Consider the following 21,276-nt stretch of genomic DNA (forward strand, 5'->3'; position numbering starts at 1 on the left):
ATTCGTCATTCATGTGATTCGAATCTAAGACCTCTTACTTCCAAGTGAAGAGGAATACCACCAGACTGTAGTACTGAGTGGCGGAATACCTTCTATATTAAATTTGTCAATTTGATTTTCGATTCATTTTTTGTCCTTTTCTACAAAATGTTGAAAATCTAGCCACTTAGTACTACAATTAAGTGATATTCTTATTCACTTGTAAGTTATAGGTTTTAGGTTCGATTTCTCACTAAAAACGAATTTGAACCACATTAGTGCTAGTTCATTGCGAAGCTAATGTAGATAGTTAAAAAAAAATTGTTGAAAATCCAAATTAAATAAGATTTTACCAAATTGATGACGTGGAAAGTTGACTCCAGTTAGCTTTTATGGAAGAGTGGGATCCCGTCTCGCACGTCGCAATCCCAAAACTAAATTGAATTTTAATTCACAATTTGTGCCGCTAATCCGAGAATTAAAAGGCGGCTTAATTACCATACCCTCTTAAACGACGTCGCCTCTCCTATCATACAAAAGCTCACCCAACTCAGTCCAACGAGTAAAAAGCTCACCCAACGCACAGGACAAAGGCATCCAAAAAGCACAGAGAGGAGAGAGAGATAAAGAGAGAGGAAGAAGAAAGAACTTCGAGAAAGCGAGAGAGAGAGTGAGTGAGGAGAGAGAAAGTTCAAGAAAAAGCCGAGGAGTGGGAGATCAAAAGGTGCTGAGAGAGAATCTAGGGTTTCGTTTCGTGGTACTGAACCGGTGATCCGACGTCGTAATGGCGTCTCCACAGTCGGAACCCTTCGGGAGGACGCCGAGTTCCGGCAGAGCTCTCTCAATAACTCCGGGCTCTAGGATTTTGCAGAGCCCTGGCCCCGTAAGTGATGAAACGATCTGGAAGCACCTTAAAGAAGCCGGCTTTGACGAAGAATCGATTAAGCGGAGGGACAAGGCGGCGCTCATCACGTATATTGCGAAGCTTGAAGCCGAGGTTGCTTTCTCAACTCTGTAAAATTTTGAATTTTGTGTTTTGAAACTTGAATTTTTGAATTCTACTCTCTAATTCCAACCGTGGGTATTTTGTTTAGTTGAATTTTTTGGATAAAGTTTGTGGGAGGTGTGTATTGGCCGAATGTAGGATTTGGAACTTAACGGAATTCAAATTTTTTTAATTTTAAATAAGGAATACAATTTGCCCAAATAGGAGGTTGAGTTCAATTTTTTATATAGATGAATTTCTTGTTAGTTTCTCTGTTTGATTCGATTTGATTCTATGGCTGGTAGAGGTTGGAGATAGATAAATGAAATAGTAAAAAAAAAAAAACTTATATCCTTTCTAGTGAGTTTTGATTTGTCTCAGAAAATGAATATCGTAATAGAATGTGCTCGGACATGTTGGTATGTATACAATGAGTCCTGATAAGAAAACTATTCTATTTGATCCGAAGAAGAAATGACATAAGTCCGTGGCTTCTATCGATATCAATTTCTATCATTTTCTACTTGGACCACAGAAAACCATTATAATGAATGGATCAGAATTTTTTTTTTATTTTTCCTAGGAAAGTATGTATTCTACATTGAGTCTTTTTTGTGGTATTACTTTTAGTGGTGGGGATGTTCTTTAATTTTTTTTTTATTTTTTGAAGAGAGAAACTTGAATATGTTGTTCATATATTTTTTTGTGTGGTAGAAAATTTTCTTTTTGTTGTTTTGCTGACCAGTTTAATTTAGATTTTCGACCACCAACACCACATGGGCCTTCTCATATTGGAAAGAAAGGAGTTGGCATCCAATTATGATCAAATTAAAGCCTCTGCCGAGACAGCTGAACTTCTGCATAAGCGTGATCAAGCTGCACATTTATCTGCTTTGGCTGATGCAAGGAAACGGGAGGAGTGCCTAAAAAAGACAGTAGGGGTCAAGGAAGAGTGCATAGCTAGTGTAAGCTTTCGACTGAGAATCTTTATGGTAACCATCTCCTTCATTTGCCTGTGATGATAACATGTTCTTGCATGGAAATGTAGATTGAGAAGGCAATGCATGAGCTGCGTGCAGAATCTGCTGAAACAAAGGTTGCAGCTGACTGTAAATTGGCTGAAGCACGAAATATGGTGGAGGAGGCTCAGAAGAAATTCACTGATGCTGAGGGAAAGCTGCATGCAGCGGAATCTTTGCAAGCAGAAGCTTGTCGTTTTCACCAGATAGCTGAAAGAAAGATGCAAGAAGTCGAAGCTCGTGAAGATGATCTTAGGAGGAACATTCTGGCCTTCAAGACGGAGTATGTGTTTAAGTTATTTTTAAAATAATGATTAACTTGTTCTCAATCTTAGAATCTGTCAGCTTTACCATCACCTGTCAGATAAATACACTTCAGACAAATTCTCATTTGCGGGGCTTGAATGAGGGACAAGTGAGGAAAAATGCATCAAGGGATGGATTCACTTAAAATGAATTATTAATTCAGTAGTTGTATTAAATCTTGCCATTAAATGCATTGTCCCCCACCTATCCCTCAATGTAGGTCCTTTAGGTGACTGCTGTTCAAGGCAGGCTAGCTCAATACACGATTTCTGTGTATTCTATGCATAACATCAGTAGAAATTTTTTTTTGGGACTTTATTGATTTTGATTTTCTTTTGATTTTGTAGTTGCGAAACAAAAGAGAAAGAGATAAGCCTTGAGAGACAATCTTTAAGTGAAAGGCAGAAATCCGTGCAGCAAGAACAAGACAGATTACTTGATGCACAAGCTCTGCTTAACCAAAGGGAGGATTTCATATTTGGTCGATCTCAGGAACTGAATCGACTTGAAAAAGAGTTAGAAGACGTAAAAGCAAATATTGAGAAGGAGCGTAGAGCCCTAAATGATGGGAAATTGAATCTGGATCTGACTGAGGCTTCCCTTGTTAATAGAGAGGAGGTTCACATTTTTAAATTCTTTTCCCAATCCGAATGTTATTTGTTTATTGAAATCTTCACTAATGTGATTCTGTTTTGATTGATTGCAGGCTTTGACTGGAAGAGAAGCTCTTTTGAACAAAAAAGAGCAAGAGATACTTGCTTTGCAGGAAAAACTTGTGAGCAAGGAATCTGTGAGTAATTTAATAGTCTATTTCCTGTTAAATTTGTTCTGATGTTGACTTAATATCTGTTAATTCTTTCTTAACCTCAGTCTTATATGGATGGTCCAGGATGTGATTAAGAAAGCCATAGCAAGTCACGAAGCTGATTTGAGGAAAAAGAAATCTGAATTTGAAAAGGAGCTGGACATCAAGTGGAAATCATTTGAAGATGAAATTGAGGCCAAGAGACGGGCTTGGGAGTTGAGGGAGGTGGATCTCAATCAACGGGATGACCTACTGCATGAAAGGGAGCATGAATTGGAAGTTCAATTGAGGGCATTGGTGGATAGGGAGAAAGAAGTGACAGGCATGTCAAGTCTTGTTGGCGAGAAAGAAAAAACTTTAAGAGAGGCTGAGAAGGAGTTTGAGATGAATAGTGGTATTTTGCAAAGAGAAAAGGAAGAAATTATCAAAATGAAGCTAGAACTTCAAAGGTCCTTGGATTCACTTGAAGAAAAAAGGAAACAACTTGATTGTGCTAGGGAGAGGTTTGAGCGTTTGAAATCTGAAACAAGTGAGCTATCGGATCTTGAGATGAAGCTTAAAGAAGAAATAGATTTAATCAGGGCTCAAAAGCTAGAGTTGATGGCGGAGGCAGATGAATTGGCTATAGAGAAAGCCAAGTTTGAATCTGAGTGGGAATTGATTGATGAAAAGAGAGAAGAACTGCGTAGGGAAGCGGAGCGTGTATCAGAGGAGAGGATGGCGTTCTCAAAATTTATTAAGGATGAGCATGACAACCTGAGGCGGGAGAAGGATGAAATGCGAGATCAGCACAAACGGGATGTGGAATCACTTGTTAGTGAGCGGGAGGACTTCATGAGTAAGATGGTCCATGAGCGTACTGAGTGGTTCAGTAAGATGCAGAAGGAGCGTGAAGATTTCTTACTGGAAATTGAGATACGGAAGGGAGAGTTGGAAAACTGTATAGATAAAAAACATGAAGAGTTGGAATGTTCATTGAAGGAAAAGGAGATTGTCTTTGAGCAAGAAAAGAAAAATGAAGTTCAAAATATCAGCTCCCTTAAGGAAGAAGCAGCAAAAGAGAGAGAGCAGGTTGCTCTAGAAAGGAAAAAGCTCAAGTCTGAGAGAATAGAGATAAATTTGGATCGTGAGCGAAGGGATCATGAATGGGCAGAGCTAAATAATTCGATTGAGGAACTGAAGGTTCAGAGGGAGAAACTAAAAGAACAGAGGGAATTATTGCATGCTGATAGAGAAGAGATTCTTGGTCATATCCAACACCTGAAGGAACTGGAACATTTGAAGGCTGCTTTAGATAGTGCATCTGTGGCTGAGATGCAACAATCTAATTTGGGGCCTCGCAGCCGGAAAACTTCTAGACGATATTTGAAGCAGACAACTTCTGTACGAGACACCGATGTTAATTCACATAATGAAGTAAATGCTGCCAACATTAGCAACCCATCCATGCTAAAGACAGGGTTGTCTCCTTCCAGTTCTGCTCGTTTCTCGTGGTTAAGACGTTGCACAGAATTGTTCTCTAAAAACTCTTCTGAGAAGCAACAATTGGAATTTGAAGAAAGCCATGAGATTTCTCAGGGAAAAACAAACTTGACGGTAACTGAACAGGTAGAAACATCAAGTAAATATGATGGGCATGGGCACATGGGAAATGGCAGTTCACCTGCATTTTCCAGCAAGAGACCGAGTGCATTGGGTGGACCAACGGTTATTGTTGAAGTTCCCTTTGTTGGTGACATTGCAAATGGAACAAAGGATTCTGAAATTAAGGAAGTTGATGGTGAAAGTTGTGACCCTGTAGTCTCTGAACAAGTCTTCAAGGGAGGAAGAAAAAGAAGAGTGGACAAATCATCATCCAATGGCTGTTTTGATCCAGTACTTGAGCCTAGGCAGAATGTTAAGAAAAGGAGGCAACAGCAGGATGCCATTGTGAACTCCTCAGAACATGCCATTAGCCACTGGTATAACACTTAAACTCTTTACTGTCTTTTGCCAGTATCTCTGGTAAAAGTACCTTAATAATTCATCAATTCATCTACTTCAATTGTTTGAGCAAATTTAAACTGAGTCATGTATGTATTTTGGCTTCAGTGTTGCATCAACTCAGGAAAAAGTGCTAGAGGATCAGCATGTATCAGTGCTATCTGATCAATTTCGTGAAGGTGCTGAAGAGGGTAGTGTTTTAATAGTAGATAAAGTCACAAAGGTTACTGAAGTGATTTTTGAGGAGAGTGTAACTGGCACTCTTTCCAATGAAGACAAATTCGAGGCACAGAATTCTGTTGTGGAAACACACCATGTAAAGAATGGTGTCTTGCCTTGTGACACTAAGGCTCAGTAAAAGAGATACAAGAATTGAACTTGGGGGATGCTGGACAAGTTGTTGACCACTGCCAGGTATTATTTAATTATGCCTGCTCTGATGTTTTTCCTTGCGGATGTAAAACATTAAATTCTGCTTCTTAATCATATAATGTCTTTGCATGGGATGCTTTGTGTGATAATTATGTTTGCATATATTGCAATTTGAAGTGTTTACGTTGCTAGCATCAACAGAAAGGACATGGAATTGATTGTGTCAGTTAAGTTAACAATAAGCAGGATTTTGTTGCCCCCACTGATTTGAACTTTCTTGAAGGCCTCTACTAAAATCATGATTATGTGTTTCTTATTATTTTTTGAAGTTGTGCTTTTGATTGTTTAACATCAATAATTTTTTATTTGGATTATATAAATTAATCGTTTGTGCTTTTGTTGGCTGTGGGGCGATGTCAGTTGTTGAATAGGATTGATATAAAACCGGATTTAGGTTTATAAAAAGGTATTTTGTTCTGGTAATGCTTTGGAGTTGCTTGATATCCAGATAACTTTTTTTCATTCTATGCGGTTATTATTGTTTGAGACATATTTGGATTCTTCAATGGTTCCTATAAATTTGCTGTGAAAAGTATGCATAAATTATGGGATCTGATGGAGTGTGCGGATATCTCTCAGAAGACTATCTTACTGGAAGGAATAGTTAGTTTTAATTTCTCTGTGATTGTCATTCCAGACCCCATTTCCCCAATAAAGTTTGTCGGTTACCCGTTTTGCTTGATGTCAATTATTGCTTGTGATGTTTAATCACTTTTGTTATGGCGGAAGGAAAATCTATTTTCTATAAATTTTGATTTTATAAATTCTATTGGAATCTGAGCAGAGCTGCAATTTTTGTTCCATACCATTATTTGCGGAGATATTATGCCCTGCATTGAATGGTTGTTTCCCAACCCTCTAAAATTTAGTCTAGTTGTACTGGAGTCAAATTCATGATAGTTTATGAGTTGGCTAAAATAGTTTTAGACAAAAATCTTTGGAACTGTGCAGTTCCAGGCGACCTGTGCATACCATGCATCTTCTATTTATGAAATTGTACCGCTGCTTCTGTACTCTTTATTTACTCGCGGTTATGGCTTTGAAACTAATGAATGCGTTGATATGCAGATTCAAGAGGAAGATAACCAAAAAGAATTTGCAGTCCGAGTGAGATGATATTGGAAAAGTGTGTACAGAAGCTTAGATATGAAGAGACAAATCAGAAGGCTTACATAGTAAAAAAAGAGTAGTGGTAGAACTTTGGTTGTTGATAGTGTACTGTAGTTTGTTTCCTGGATGGTGAAATAGATGCAAACAGCGTACTTTTCGTGCCACCCCTACTGGATATCGCTTTTTGAATTTCATTAAGGTGCGTGTAAGTAATGCGAAGTCGTTCTTGCTGATTGGATCTAGTTTGGAGTGGGACAATTTGTGAATGTTTGGTTCGTCCGGTATGATATTCGTTTCCCTTTTGTTTTCCTTTTGGAGTTGGTGCTTCAGGGGAAACGTGGAGTTTAGTGTGGCATGTCATTTGTAAGATATAGTACCTTATTTTGTTTGATGATCTAGGGATTTGTCTGGTTGTTGCTGCTACACTTCGAGAGGGCAACTATATTTTAAGTTGCAGTACCATTTGTAAACAGTATGTGATTTGCCAAGCGTTAATTAATCTTAGTTGAGTAAGTTAATTATCGTAGCAGCTAATTGTGCCGATTATCTGTATTTAATTACTTGGTTTATGACTAGGGTTTAGTTTTGGAGTTTATTTTCATGGTTTGGATAAGGACGGAACGGCCCTAGAATTATCCACAAACACATTTTTATTTTCTATACACTTTTTAAATTTTTGATCGTTTTTTATTGAATGATTGAAAAGGATAAGAGGACGCAAATTGACAAGGCAACTATGCTTTAGAGATGGAGTTAACCAACATAGACGTTTCATTAAACATGAAAAATGGTTTACAACGCCCAACAACCATTTTGGACCCCTGTTTCCATTTACCCATTATTCTTATTGAATTTAGACCAAAGCCAACCGGCCTATTTGCCAAATTTCTCCACTTATTCCCCTTCCAAACCCAATCCAATCCAACCCAAGCCAAATTTTTGGACTAAAAGCCAAATGCCAAACCAAGGCCAAATACCCTGCAAGAAATAGCCCAGAAATGCGTGGACTCGCCCAAAGGGAGCCCACTCTCAGCCCGATCACGCACCCAACTCGCCCCACGTGGGCTGAGGCCTTCAGCGCCCGATAGGGTGGGACCCACTATTAGGGCCACTGTCGGCCACCATCATGAGCCCAACAGCTCGTTTTATCATTCGATGATTGGGTTTTTTGGACCGTTGGATTCCAACAGTCCAGAGTCAATTTTTTTTTTTAAATGTAATTTTAAAATACATTGAATCCAACGGCTGAGATCGAATATAATCAAATCTAATGGTAAAAAAAAAAGATCTAACGGCCCAAATTTAAATCCAATGGCTAAAATAATAATAAAAAATTATTTAACTCAAAATTCACCCAAAAACTCTACAAATACCTATGTATTTGTTCAAACATCCACACAACTAAAATTTCTCCTACAATTCTTTCAATTTTTCTTTCTACCATTTCTTTCCATTTCCAAATTGTTCAACATGCCAAGAGAGCATATTAGAGGTCGTAATTGGACTTGTAAAGAAGATGTTGCTTTATGCTTAGCATGGGTTTTTGTTAGCGAAGATGGTGCAGTTGGCACAAATCAAAATAAAAAGGTTTTGTGGGATAAAATCATTGAAAAGTTTCATGAAAATTGCAACGGCTGCAGGAAGGACGGTGATGGTGTTTACGATCGGTGGAAGACTATCAACAAAGCATGCACTTTATGGAAGGGAAGCTTGGAGTGAGTCGTGGTTGGCGTGGCTAGTGGAAGGAGCGCCGCATAAATTGTGAGTGTTTTTGTTGATATTTTATTTGTCTATGTACATAATATTATTTTGCAACTAATTGTTTTTTATGTATTTTTTGCATAGGGTGACAAAGCAATGGAAATTTACAAGACAAGAGTAACACCAAAAAATCAAGTTTTTAAGTTGCAACTTGCTTGGGACGTCCTCACGGATTGTCCAAGGTGGGGAACCGACCAACAATGGGGAAGATTATTTCAACGTGAAGCCACACCGACAAATGCTGGAGATGAAGGTGTCAATGAAATGACCCCAACTCCTTCTTTTGCAAGGCCCCTGGGAAGAGATAAGCAAAAAGAAGCAAAAAGAAAAGGGAAGTCCCAAGATCCGATGAGTGGACACATTGCTACCGGAATTGCAAGATTGAGCGAAACCCATAGCGCTCACCAAGAAGAAGCAGCCTGAGTGCGTTTGCAAATGAAGGAAGAAGGGGATAGGGAGTAAGATAGGTTTGAAATTAATTTCATGATGGAGGACCTCAACAAATACATTCCAGAGAGGAAGAAGTTCTTACGTGGTAAGTAAAAGGAAATATTGCGAAAGTATGCCATAAGGAGTATATTTCAGGATGATGAATCATCTCAACCCTATATCCCAAGTCCACCACCAAGTCCACCACGAAGTCAAGATGGTGGATATCATTATCAAGTTTATGTAGTGTATGAATTATCGATTGTAATAAGTTTATGTGGTTTATGTGGTTTATTAATTGTCGTTTGTATTAAATTTATGTACTTTATTAATTATCGTGTGTATTAAATTTATGGCCTATTAATTATTGTTTCTATTAATCTAGATTCCTTCAATAATTGTTGTACTTATTATTCCACACTTTGATGTAGAATAGATGCCTTCAATAATTCAACTTCCATTCAATAATTTATCCAACGTACTAAACAAAAGACTTTGCACAAGAAGACACTTAAATTTATTACTAGAAAATACCAACATAGTACACTTAAAATTATTACATAAAATAACAACATAGCACACTTCAACTTAACACAAGAACACATTAAAATACCAACATCATCAGCGTTCACCTTCTCGGCGCCATACATGCTCAATCAAATCCCTGCGGAGTGTGTCATGACCTTGAGGAGCTTGATTTCTATTTAAATGTCTCATAGACTCACTCAATGTGACCCTATCCTGTCGAGTCTCATATGTGGTTGCAGCGAGATATTCAACATCTCTTGTCATAGCTCTTACATGTGTTGGTTAGTCATCATCCACATCTTCATCTGAATCTTCTTCAATTTCGATGTACTCATTTTCCACAATCATGTTGTGCAAAATTATGCACGTCATCATGATTGAATGGAGGTATTTGGTACGCCAAAGTCGTGCATGCCCTCTAACAATGGTCCATCGAGCTTGTAGGATCCCGAACGCTCTCTCCACATTCTTCCTATAAGACTTTTGCCTCTGCGAAAATAATTTCTTCTTTGCATTATTGAGATGAGAAAAACTTTTGACATAGGAAGACCAACTAGGATAAATACCATCAGTTAGGTAGTAACCTAGCTCATACTTATTACCATTTATCTTGTACCAAAATTCTACTGCCCATCCATTGACAACATCATTGAACAGAGGAGCAGACCAAAGAACGTTAATATCGTTGTTTGATCCAGGACAGCCAAAGAATGCATGCCAAATCTAAGTGTCATAAAACGCCACAGCCTCGAGCACGATGATTGGCATGTTATGACGGCCCTTGAATTGGCTAGCCCAAGTAGTAGGACAATTCTTCCACTCCCAATGCATACAATTGAGACTTCCTATCATGCCAGGGAAAACTTTTTTGTCTGCCTTGCATAGAAGCCTTTTCAAGTCTTCACGATTTGGTTTGCGAAGGTATGTGGCTCCATACATGACTTCAATTGCCTTACATAAGCGCTTCAGGTTCTCAATAGCAGTAGTCTTTGCAAATCAGCAATACTCGTCAGTTGAGTTTTTAGAGCACCCATTAGCTAGCATCCGAAAAGCAGATGTGAGCTTCTGATGAGGTGATAGACTTTTTTCGGCCAACGACATCTATCTTCCTTGCAAAGTAATGGTCATGATTGACAACTGCGTTCAAGATGCTTTAAAAAAAGCTCTCTTCTCATCCGAAACCGCCTTCGAAAATCATGAGCAGGAAATCTTGGACGCTTGATGAAATAATCTTTCATCATTCAGTCAAGACACTCTTCTCTATCATGCTGCACAAATGAACGCTCCGTGACAGAACCACGATAGTTAGATTCGGCATGGTGCTCATATTGCATAAACGAGTTTGTAAGTTTAGCTTCTGCGTTGATCATTTCTGCATCCTCAATGTCAAGGCTTGCTTGGTATTGTGTCATCTGCATTGCACTACTACACCTTGTTCTATAACCCATTGATGAGATATTGAGGATTTTTAGGAAACAATAACACTTTGAAAGTTGAAAGATTGGTGATTTACAAATAACACTTAGGAGTATGGTATCCTTCGAAATATAATACAAATATTGTATGTGCAGCTTGTGATTTACAGCAGATTATTGCGAACAAATATTTGATTGAGATTGTGATGTAGAAAATTTATGTTATTGACGATGTTGCCTCAGAAGGTAGTGAATGAGTACGATCGAGGCTGGTATGTGTATTTCCCATTGAAGGGCAAGATAGTAATATTGCACCCTCGGGAATTGTTACTTGCTTATCAAGACAACAGTGAATTGTCGGTTTTGCGGGGTGCAGACCGTAATATTAATAACTTATTCGTTGGGTTGTTAAGCAAGTAAACAAGTAGATTATTCTACGTTAATATTCGTATTTACTTATTTAATTCATTAATGGTTGTTTGGGCTTGACCCAAAAATATTACATGCTTAATTTCGAAGTGCGAACACGTTTATGAGAGGATAGTAGGAATTTGGAGGCATGAAAGAAGAGTCACTACACTCCGATCATGACGGAATGTCATCCTCTTTTATGTAGTCGCTATCATTTTGTGTCGTTCTCGTGTATGTATTTACATACATATATCTCTTTAATTTTGAGTATTCTACTTTGGACTGATGATTTTAAATTTCGAGGACGAAATTTTCTTAAGGTGGGTAGATTGTGACAACCCGTTCCAAATTTTACGTTTTTATTTTATTTTAAAAGCGTGAATTTACGAAATTGCCCTAGAGGTAAGGACTTTGACTTCCGTTGACCATCGACTTGAGAGATGTGGGACTTATTCTTTAAGCATACCCTTGTAGTACTCTTTGGTACGAACGTATAGGCGAAAGCCGTTTGCGAGTCCGGATTATAACGATATAATTACGGACGTTCGAAATTGGTTATTCAAGGTTTAGTGTTTATTTAAATTAAATCCCCACTTTGTGGGGGAAGCCCAAAATCAGAAATGGAGGGAGGAAAAAAAAAAAAAAAAAAAAAAAAAAAAAAAAAAAAGAAGAAACGGAGGTGGTTTCCGTCCACCTGCACCCACCGCGGGTCCATCTCCCAAGGCCGATTCCGGCCAACTCCGGTGGAGTTTTTGGATGCCACCACCACCATCTTGAAGCTCTCATTCCCCTCTACAAAACCCACCCAAGAACCACCTTGATTAACCATGGTATGGGGCGGTTTGAGGCCACGAAAGTTGACGAAAATCAATGGTGCTCCGGCCACCCTTTTCGATTTTCCGGCAAATTCGCAAAGCAATGGCTGATGTCACCACTTGGGCTTTGTATCCCATCATCCCAGGAGAAAAACCCAACCAACCTTGACCCCGTTGGACCACCGTAGACGACGAATCGACATCGGGAAGTTTTAGGCACCCGCCGGCTTTGTGGGAAAAATTGACCATCTTTCGTCCACTTTTGGACTTCGTGACAGGTATGAAAGTTGCTCCACTCACTGAGATCTTCATTTTTGTGAAGTTTGAGAATTTTTGGAAATAGTTGGATTTTCCCGCGAGTCGGGGCGGCCGACCGCCACCCGCGGCGGCGCGTGGCCAGTGGGCCGCCAATGCTATTTTTAGGCTATGTCAAATGTCTTGAATTCATTTTTGTCATTTGAATGACGTAGGTTGATAGTTGGAACCTAAATTCGTTACGATACGTTACTTGATAAAAATGTGAATCGATGATCCGACTGTTGGATTGTCAACAAAATTGGATACATTATAATATGTAATATTTAAAGATCATAGGAATTTATGGATCGGGAATCTGACTTACGGATCTTCCTGAATTGGATTTGTAAGTTAGTAAAATAAATGTTCACGGCCACTTGTTTTGGGCAATTGGCGGAGATTTGACCGTTGGATCGTAATGAAATTTTAATATGTTATTCTAGAAACATATTGTAGATCGTTAGGAGTTGCGGATTGGAAATCTGATATGCGGATCTTCCGGGTCAAGTTATACAGGGTTGTAAACCCTACCGTCGATCTTTGATCGACGGTTGACTTGTGTTCAATGAATCTCAAACTATTTTAGAATGTCGTTGAGGTTGTGTTTTATATGAATTACGTATTCTTTGGATAAGAGTTCTGAGATGTGATTTGATAATTGGTCACAGGGACCAATCATTCAGGACGCCTCGATGTGTGCGCTAGAGAATCATAGCGTGGACTTCAGGTGAGTGGATCTTTTCCTTTTTATCGTACATATTGTTGAGAGTTCTATCGACACTTTTAAATTGATTAGGCATATTACTTTCATATATAATTATTGTGAATGCTCGAAGTACTATATGAACTACGAATGGCTTGATCCTTGTTTAGGGTACGTAGGCAGTCTAACGAGACGTTAGATGCAACCATAATATATTGGAGACAAAAGCCTTATTTGGGAAATTGAGTAATGCGAAGGAAATTTGGTAAAGGCAAGTTTTAGTTTTGTGAATTAGTTGGTTAATTAGTGTTAACTGGGTTGTTATGGATAATTATCCCTGCAAATAAGTAGTTTGGGTGTAAGGCGTTATTGATTGTACACTTCTCACTGTATTGTGTATAATTGAAAATGCTACGACATTGTTGAGTATTAGATTGCATCATGGTATATCCATATGTATATTACTTGCATATAATTATTGGGAATGCTTTCAAGTGCAAAGGTGGACGCAGGACACCCAGGTAAGCTTCAGGTGAGTACATGTTGATGTTAGTGATGGTAGTGAGTACGATTGTGTTGAGATATAGTATAGCTCATAAACCTACACCCCGGTGTTAGTGCTCCCGCCCGTGGCCAGGGCACAGTCCTTCACGTGATGTTCACCTCCCGCACCTTACGCTCACCTTGGATTCAAGGTAGGTGCACAGTCCTGTCGTAGAGACCACTTTAGGTGGTTCCGACTCATAGGTGACCCGCGATTATTCGCCCAGTCTTCACGTGATCGTAACACTTGAGCGTATTTATTTACACCCAGTCCTGTCGTACAGACCACTTTAGGTGGTTCCGACTCGTGTGCAGGTATACTTATTGAGCTATTGGCTAGCCATGATTGATGAGATTAAGATATGGATAAGTCGTACAGGTCACTATAGGTGACTCCGACTTATATGCTAGCCATGATTGATGAGATTGAGCGAATAACTTTGGGAGTACATGTCACTATAGGTGTACATGTCATTTTAGATGACTCTAACTTTGGGAGTACATGTCACTATAGGTGTACATGTCATTTTAGATGACTCTGACTTACATTTAGGGACATTACTTTTAGAGAGGTAATAACTTTGGGAAGCTTGGTTTTATTGCTTACTCACACCTTCTGTTTGGTGCCCTCCAGGTTTTAGCTGCTGAGTTTGTATCGACAAGAATCTGTGGCGAATCTTAGTATTGATGGATATTTCTGAGGGTATGATTCTTACCCGCACTACTGTACCTTACCTATGCTCTGACATCGCGTGTGAAATGGGTTCGCTCCCACTCGCAGCGCACTCTGGTACTTAGACACTTTTAGATTCAAATTTATTCACTTTTTATACACTATCACATTTTATGGCTTCGTCACCTTCCAGGTGTCGGCCAGCACAGCTCGATTCAGGGTCCAAGTGGACTTTCTGGGTCGGGGTGTGTCATTTCATATATCGATTTAGTGATTTTTCAATATTTATCTGAATTTAAATATTATTAGATTAAAATGTTAATAAAATTAATTTACGATAGTTACATATTTTATTTTTTTTAAAAGTAATTTAAGAAAAAAATTAGCCCAAGTTCATTTTTTAATAATCCTGGGCTAAAATTTTAGACCAGAAGGATTGGAGAAAAAAAACTGTTTCTGGGCTAAAAAATTTGGCTTTTAACCCAAGGATTGGAGATGGTCTTAGGGTTCCTTAGATTTTGGCTCTTACTATTTTTAGAATTTAGGGCTAAAGTCATAGTTATCTAGTTTAGTTTACTCGTGTGATGAGAGAAAGAGAGAGAGAGAGATGTAAAGTCATTCTTGAGGATTTAAGCTAATTTGTATAATAACTATTTATAATGATTGTTTTGGTCGAAGAGCCATTTATATTGATTTGAAACGAACTTATAACGTTTTACTTACAAGTGGTGAAATTTTTTGCTAAATCATAGTGCAAGTGACTGAATCATGAGTATGAGTTGGTGGAGCAATTTATCAGCTTATTTTGATTATTTATATTATGACTAGTTTACTAATACATAATTAGAATGAAATGAATTGAATTGAGGATGAGTTGTAATTCGAATGAGTCAGAATTGTTTTCCTATTAAAGTTGTTTGCTAAAGTGTTTTGGATTCAGAGAATGAATCGTAATTAATTTCATATAAGTTTTTACTAATCTACTTGAATGAGAACTGAAACTAATATGCTTACTAAAATACTCACCCTAAATTAACAATTTTATTTACTAATTAATATAAAAAAAAATCAAATACACTTTTCTACCAATATTAAAAATACTACAATGTACATTAAAACCTTTTTTTAGAATTTTAATTATTCCAATATTTTTATTTTAAAAGAACTTTCATTCTTATTATTTTATTTTATATATTTAAGAGTAAAAAAACTCATAAAAAAAGAATTTTACATATTACTTTTAAGGAAAACATAAAGCGGTCGACACCTCTCTCTGCTCTCCACCCATTTCTTCAAATTTATTTTTCATGGGCATCAGCTCCAACCCCAATATCCACCTCAAGTTGATTTTCCTCGCCACTCCCAAGCATCCCTCTCTCTCAAAGAAAATGCAAAGCAATGAGAAATAACACTTATAAGAGATAAAATTTTCATCCGAAAAATATTAAGGATAGATAAAATTTTATAAATAAGTTTATTATAGTTTATGAATTTTTAATAGAAATTTTAAACCAATTAATAATCAAGTTATTTGACTATACCTAATAATCGCTGACTCACGAAATTAGATTTATATCACGTTTTCTATTGAGGAAAAACCTCACACTCTGACTCAGCTTCCGCTCTCTCTCTAGTATATTACATTCAAATCGACGGATACGGAGGAGAGAGATAGAGAGAGAAAAGGAAGAGAGAGAGCGAGGGTTCTAGTGTTTGTTCAGAGAGAGAGAAGGAGAGAGAGAGCTTTAGAGGTTGAGAGAGAGAGAGAGATGGAGAGCAGCGCCGTCCTTGGAGGTCTTCAGCTAAATTACCTTCTTTGCCCCTCCCGCAATCCTTCTTCCTCTCTTCCCATCCGCCCCTTCTTCTTCACCTCCCATTCCTGTCCTCTCTCCCTCAAGGTACCCTCCTTCATCCTCCACTTTTTAATCTCAAATATATATACATACATTGTTTTTATTTTAATTTTGATTTTGTTTTCAAATTGGGTTTTGCTCACTGTTTGTTTTGCAGCTCCAGAAGCAGCTTCCTTTGACTTCTCATGGAGCTTCCGCCGCCTTCTCTCCCATTCGCCCATATGCCACATTGTCCGATACATTCGTGTAAGTCCTCTTCATTTCCATTTGGGTTTCTTTTAAATTTTGATATCGTTGTGAAAATGGTGAATTTGATTGATTTTTAACTCGTTGTTTGCTTTGATTATGTTGTTGTATCAAACTTTACATTAGTTAATCCCTGCTTTTAGATTTGATTTGATCCTTTTACGTAGTTTTGATTTGGTTAATGTGTTCTGTTTTACTTAGCTTTGATTTCGTTGTCCAATTCGTTTTTCGGGTTTATGTGATTAGATTTGCTATGTTTACATGTTATTGTTGGGCTCAGCAGTGAAACAAGCGAATTAGCTGGCATCGAATGGGACAACCTCGGCTTTGCGTTTCTTTCTACCGACTACATGTACGTTATGAAATGTGCTCAAGGCGGAAGCTTTTCCAAGGGTGAATTACAGCGTTTTGGGAACATCGAATTGAGCCCCTCAGCTGGAGTGTTGAATTATGGGCAGGTTAAATACTTCAAACTTTGCACCCTAATGCTATTTTTATTCAATATAAAGTTTTGTACTTTTGGATTCTTACTTTCATAGTAAATTATGGGTGCAAAACTTCAATGGGGGTATCGGAGTTTATAATAGTCCATTGATGTGCCTACTATTGCATGAGATCTGTGTGCGATGTCTAAACATTGTTTGTTTTTTGTTTTTGTTTTTTTGTTTCTTTTTTTTTTTCTGATTTGGAGCATATATGATTATGTATACATTCTCTGTTTAATCGTATACTGGCGTGGCGATCTAGCGTTTCCTCATGTAGTTTTATTCGTTTATGACAGGGTTTATAACCCTAGGCTGTAGAAATTCCATGTAGGATTTATGTTTTAGGGTTTCACTCTCTTATTTGGATGTTAGCCCAAAGTTCGAGAGTTATACCCTTACACCTAAGCCCTAAATATGCACATTTTTTGTGTGTTCAGTGTTTGAACTGCGCCATATGGTGTGATGTTTCCTGTTTTAATTTTTATTTTTGACGCTTTGCATATAGAGTTGGATGAGCTATTAAAATGAATTAAATATAGCTTGTTTGCTATACAGCAAACTTTGAACAAGTATCATATTCTGCACCAGTTTAGATGTTCTCTTAATTATTTTGGAGTTTGAGATATATAGGAGTCTGAATCTTAAGGTATCAGGTTTAAATCTTAAGGTATTACCATGAACATGCTGAGCCTTGTAGCAGTCTTGTAGCTAAGCAGGGCATTAAAGTGATTGGTTTCATATATGGAGGATAAGTCAAGGGGGTGAGATTCGTTATCACCTCATGTTGAGGGCACACCCACCTCAAATAGGTGGTGATCCCAGAAACTTGAGGAATGCAGTTAAACTGAAAGAAAAGTTAGGGAAATAATTTAGTCGGACTTCTTGAATATTGACTAATCTCACTTTAATCTTTCTTTTGTTTATCTCTTTAGGGACTTTTTGAAGGTTTGAAAGCCTACAGGAAAGAAGATGGTACAATACTCTTGTTTCGTCCCGAGGAAAATGCATTGCGGATGAGGTTGGGCGCAGAGCGGATGTGTATGCCATCACCAACCGTCGAACAGTTTGTCGAAGCTGTAAAGGCTACTGTTTTAGCAAATAAACGTTGGGTAATATAAGCACTCCTGTGGTAAGAAAATTTCATTTTGAATGATAGTATATGTAAAGTTGTTCATGAGTTGTCAATCTCTCGTTTCAGGTTCCCCCTCCAGGCAAAGGTTCCCTATATATCAGGCCATTGCTAATGGGAAGTGGTGCTGTTCTTGGTCTTGCACCTGCTCCTGAGTACACATTTCTTATTTATGTTTCACCCGTTGGAAACTATTTTAAGGTTTGTTGTTGTACTTGCATATTGCTACAAGGTGGAAAATGCCATGTCACTGCCCTTGGTTTTCAGGAATTTTATTCTAATTGATTTTGTTATACCAAGTTTAATATTGGCATTCTATTTTCACACTTAATGCAGTCTTGTATAATTTGCTAACTAACGATTTATTTGAATTTAAAGCAAATTCAATGTTGCTGATTGATTGTACAATATGATGTAGTCATGATTGGTACGAGCGTTTTGAAATCTTTTTAGTGAGTCATGGTCGTGAATACTGCAATTTACATATTAAGTTTTTATCGTAGTGTTTGGTGCTTGAATGTATGATTCAATTAATTATAGGACAACACTTCTTGCTATTTTCATTGGGTATGCGGTTTTTTCTCATTACTTTTAGCTTCAACGTTCTTGTCTTATTCCATTTTTTTAATGTAAATGGTAGTTGTTATGTGGTTTTACCCTTTTGTAATCTTTTTGTCCTCTAATTCTTTGCTAGTTTTGTTGCATTTCTACCTACAAATATTCAGTGTCTTATATCTATGTATCTGGTGGCAGGAAGGCGTTGCACCAATAAATTTGATTGTCGAACATGAATTGCATCGTGCAACTCCCGGTGGTACTGGAGGGGTCAAGACTATAGGGAATTATGCCGCTGTAAGCTAGTGCTTCTCTTATTCTTTAGTTCTTAATTATCTGAATCTTGGCCAAATTCATCTTTGCAAATTATTAGTTGTCTGCTTCTACAACTATGGTCTGGCTTTTCTTGGTGTGAGGTTATAAAACTGTGACCTAATGTTTCCCTGTGCATATGGTTCTTCTTTAGTGCGTCAAGAACTAAAAGCAACAACCCTTTTACTTTCATAGATGTTAATTGCAAAGTGATCACTTACACTTTTATTCTCTCTTTAAATATGAGGCTCCGGCTGTGTCCATCAATGAAAATCAAATATTTATTCTTTAGTGAATTAAGTCAAATGACTGAATAAAGAGTCATTCCAACCATTTTCCTGGGGTTTAGTGCTTCTAAATGTTTATCATTTTACTTTGTTAAACTTAAAAGTTAAAACTAGAGTATGTAGCTGCTGACCTGTTAAACTTCTAATGTTAAATCGTTTATCTGTAGGTTTTGAAGGCACAGTCTGCCGCAAAAGCAAAAGGTTATTCAGATGTTTTATACCTCGACTGTGTTCACAAAAGATATCTAGAGGAGGTTTCCTCGTGCAATATTTTTGTTGTGAAGGTAATGTGACTGGAATTTAGTGGGTGCACGTCTTATTTTATTTGTTATTATTATTTGCACAATATGTTACTATTGATTATTGGCTGCCTAGATTTTCCCTACTCTATGTGCTATGTTTTCATTGTGTTTGTGAGTTCACAAAATGGCATGCTGAATAAAACCATCCACCTGCACTTACTGCAATCTGGATCCTCATGCCACCACTAGTACAAATGCAGCAGTATGCCAGTATCCAAGCCAGAACTTTTTCTTTTAAGAACCTTACCAAATATCTGTATCACTTGGCATGTCTGATAACCTTAAGCACTGAAATCGACTTATAGAATTGCAACCTTTCCTCAATACCATTACCATTACAATGGATGCTGTAGCATTGCGTCATTGCTGTGTCTCATAATCAAAGAAGAATTTTTTACCCCCTTTAGGTTCTGGGACAAGTTCTAGTGTAATTTTGCTTGGTACTTGAACAGCAGCATTGTTTCTTGAATTTAAACGCAGCCTAGTGCTTTCAAGATTAGCCAATTATTAATGATTTTGCTTATTTGTAGATGGTCTGTTGTTTGCTCTCCCATATTCAAGTACATTCTTTTTGTGGAACTTAATGTTTGTTGCAACAAAGGCCCCTGCATCTTGCTTGTCATTTGTACTTTCATTAAGCATATGTGTCTTATGTTTTCGTTTGAGGTGGTCACACCTAATTTGTCCATGTTTATTGTTTTCCTAGGATAATGTTATCTCTACTCCTGCAATAAAAGGGACAATCTTACCTGGCATTACTCGAAAGAGTATAATTGATGTTGCTCGTAGTGAAGGATTGCAGGTACGTATATGGTACTTATCAATCCGTATGATAGTAATATATGATCAGAGAGTTGGGGATGGGGAAGACATTTCTTGGTGTTCATTTGTTATTGACCTTTTATTTTTGGTGTTTAGATAGTGCAAGGCATACACTACTAGTTATGGAGCTAAAATAATAGCTTGATGTTTTATTCAATAACTTCATTACTGAATTCATCTTGTAATGTGCAGGTTGAGGAGCGCCAAGTGGAAGTGGAGGATTTACTTGATGCTGATGAAGTCTTTTGTACCGGAACAGCTGTGGTTGTATCACCTGTTGGCAGCATAACGTATCTTGGAAAAAGGTAAGTTTTGTTTGTCTAGCAAAAGTTTCAGAGAAAGAAAACAATTTTTTTCATTTTCTTTGTTGGCCTGCAAAGCAAGTTTTTCTTTGTCCATCAACAAAACGGTAAAAAAGTGTTAACATTTTGAAATGTTTCCTCAAAATGGGAAGCGGAGATTTCTTCTTTGGCCTTTTCTTGTTTGCGGGTGAAGAAATTAACGTAATCTTTGATTATGTCATCCTCTTATAAGTGGAAAATTGCCCTTTAAATTAAACTCTGGCTAAAAGTAGATTCCGTGTAAAATGTGTCTTCAGTAGCACTCCTGCTTATAATAATAGAAGATTGGGTTTAGGTGGGATCATCCATACCACATTCAAAGAAACATAATTGTGACCTTTTTCTTGTGCAGGATTTGTTATGGAGATGGTTTTGGAGTTGTATCGGAAAAGCTCTACTCTGTGCTTACCAGATTACAGATGGGTCTTTCTGAGGACAAGATGGATTGGACTGTTGAGCTAAGGTAAAGCATACTGAAGTGAATTCCACTCAGCAATCTCGCTGTAGGTGCTGCAAACCAGTCGGTCCCAGTTATATCTTGCTTGGTTCTGTTATTTTCTTATTTCCTGAGTTTGTAGAAAGTTGGTTCTTGAACCGGTATTTGGCGTTTCGTTAGAATTTCTTTTGTGTGCGTCACTAACCTCAATATCTACATATTGGTTTTTGTTGTGTGCTGGTAAATTCAGCCTCGAGAGATAATAAACTGCCGCATTATGGTAAATCTAGATTTCTACATGGAAATTACTTCAA

At 37.7% G+C, this 21,276-nt stretch overlaps 2 protein-coding genes across 3 annotated transcripts; both read left to right on the forward strand.

Moving 5' to 3' along the window:
- Positions 1–456: 456 nt before the first annotated feature.
- Positions 457–7,148, forward strand: LOC137736444 (protein CROWDED NUCLEI 4). Its single transcript, XM_068475713.2, has 8 exons — positions 457–976; positions 1,720–1,929; positions 2,013–2,266; positions 2,637–2,907; positions 2,996–3,079; positions 3,179–5,055; positions 5,186–5,491; positions 6,578–7,148. Exons 1-7 carry the CDS (start codon positions 764–766, stop codon positions 5,433–5,435), a joined length of 3,159 nt encoding a protein of 1,052 aa, XP_068331814.2. The 5' UTR covers positions 457–763; the 3' UTR covers positions 5,436–5,491; positions 6,578–7,148.
- Positions 7,149–15,607: 8,459 nt separating this feature from the next.
- On the forward strand, positions 15,608–21,276 carry LOC137734721 (branched-chain amino acid aminotransferase 2, chloroplastic). 2 transcript variants are annotated; one of them, XM_068474001.2, is made up of 10 exons: positions 15,608–16,092; positions 16,205–16,293; positions 16,577–16,751; positions 17,711–17,887; positions 17,977–18,108; positions 18,661–18,759; positions 19,229–19,345; positions 20,070–20,165; positions 20,378–20,490; positions 20,879–21,276. In XM_068474001.2, the coding sequence occupies exons 1-10, from the start codon at positions 15,964–15,966 to the stop codon at positions 20,991–20,993; spliced, it is 1,242 nt and encodes a 413-aa protein (XP_068330102.2). In that variant the 5' UTR covers positions 15,608–15,963; the 3' UTR covers positions 20,994–21,276. The 2 variants fall into 2 exon arrangements, with proteins under 2 accessions (XP_068330102.2, XP_068330093.2); XM_068473992.2 differs by having other exon boundaries at positions 15,741–16,092; positions 16,574–16,751.

The sequence above is a fragment of the Pyrus communis genome, chromosome 15, assembly GCF_041283825.1.
Source record: "Pyrus communis isolate YQ-2024b chromosome 15, ASM4128382v1, whole genome shotgun sequence".
NCBI lineage: Eukaryota > Viridiplantae > Streptophyta > Magnoliopsida > Rosales > Rosaceae > Pyrus > Pyrus communis.

Coding starts and splice junctions, on each gene's coding strand:
- LOC137736444 (XM_068475713.2), top strand. CDS start 764: ATGGCGTCTCCACAGTCGGAACCCTTCGGGAGGACGCCGAGTTCCGGC. Junction 2,267..2,636: donor ATTCTGGCCTTCAAGACGGA/GTATGTGTTTAA, acceptor TTGATTTTGTAG/TTGCGAAACAAAAGAGAAAG. Junction 3,080..3,178: donor AACTTGTGAGCAAGGAATCT/GTGAGTAATTTA, acceptor TGGATGGTCCAG/GATGTGATTAAGAAAGCCAT.
- LOC137734721 (XM_068473992.2), top strand. CDS start 15,964: ATGGAGAGCAGCGCCGTCCTTGGAGGTCTTCAGCTAAATTACCTTCTT. Junction 16,093..16,204: donor CCTGTCCTCTCTCCCTCAAG/GTACCCTCCTTC, acceptor TTTGTTTTGCAG/CTCCAGAAGCAGCTTCCTTT. Junction 18,109..18,660: donor CCGTTGGAAACTATTTTAAG/GTTTGTTGTTGT, acceptor ATCTGGTGGCAG/GAAGGCGTTGCACCAATAAA.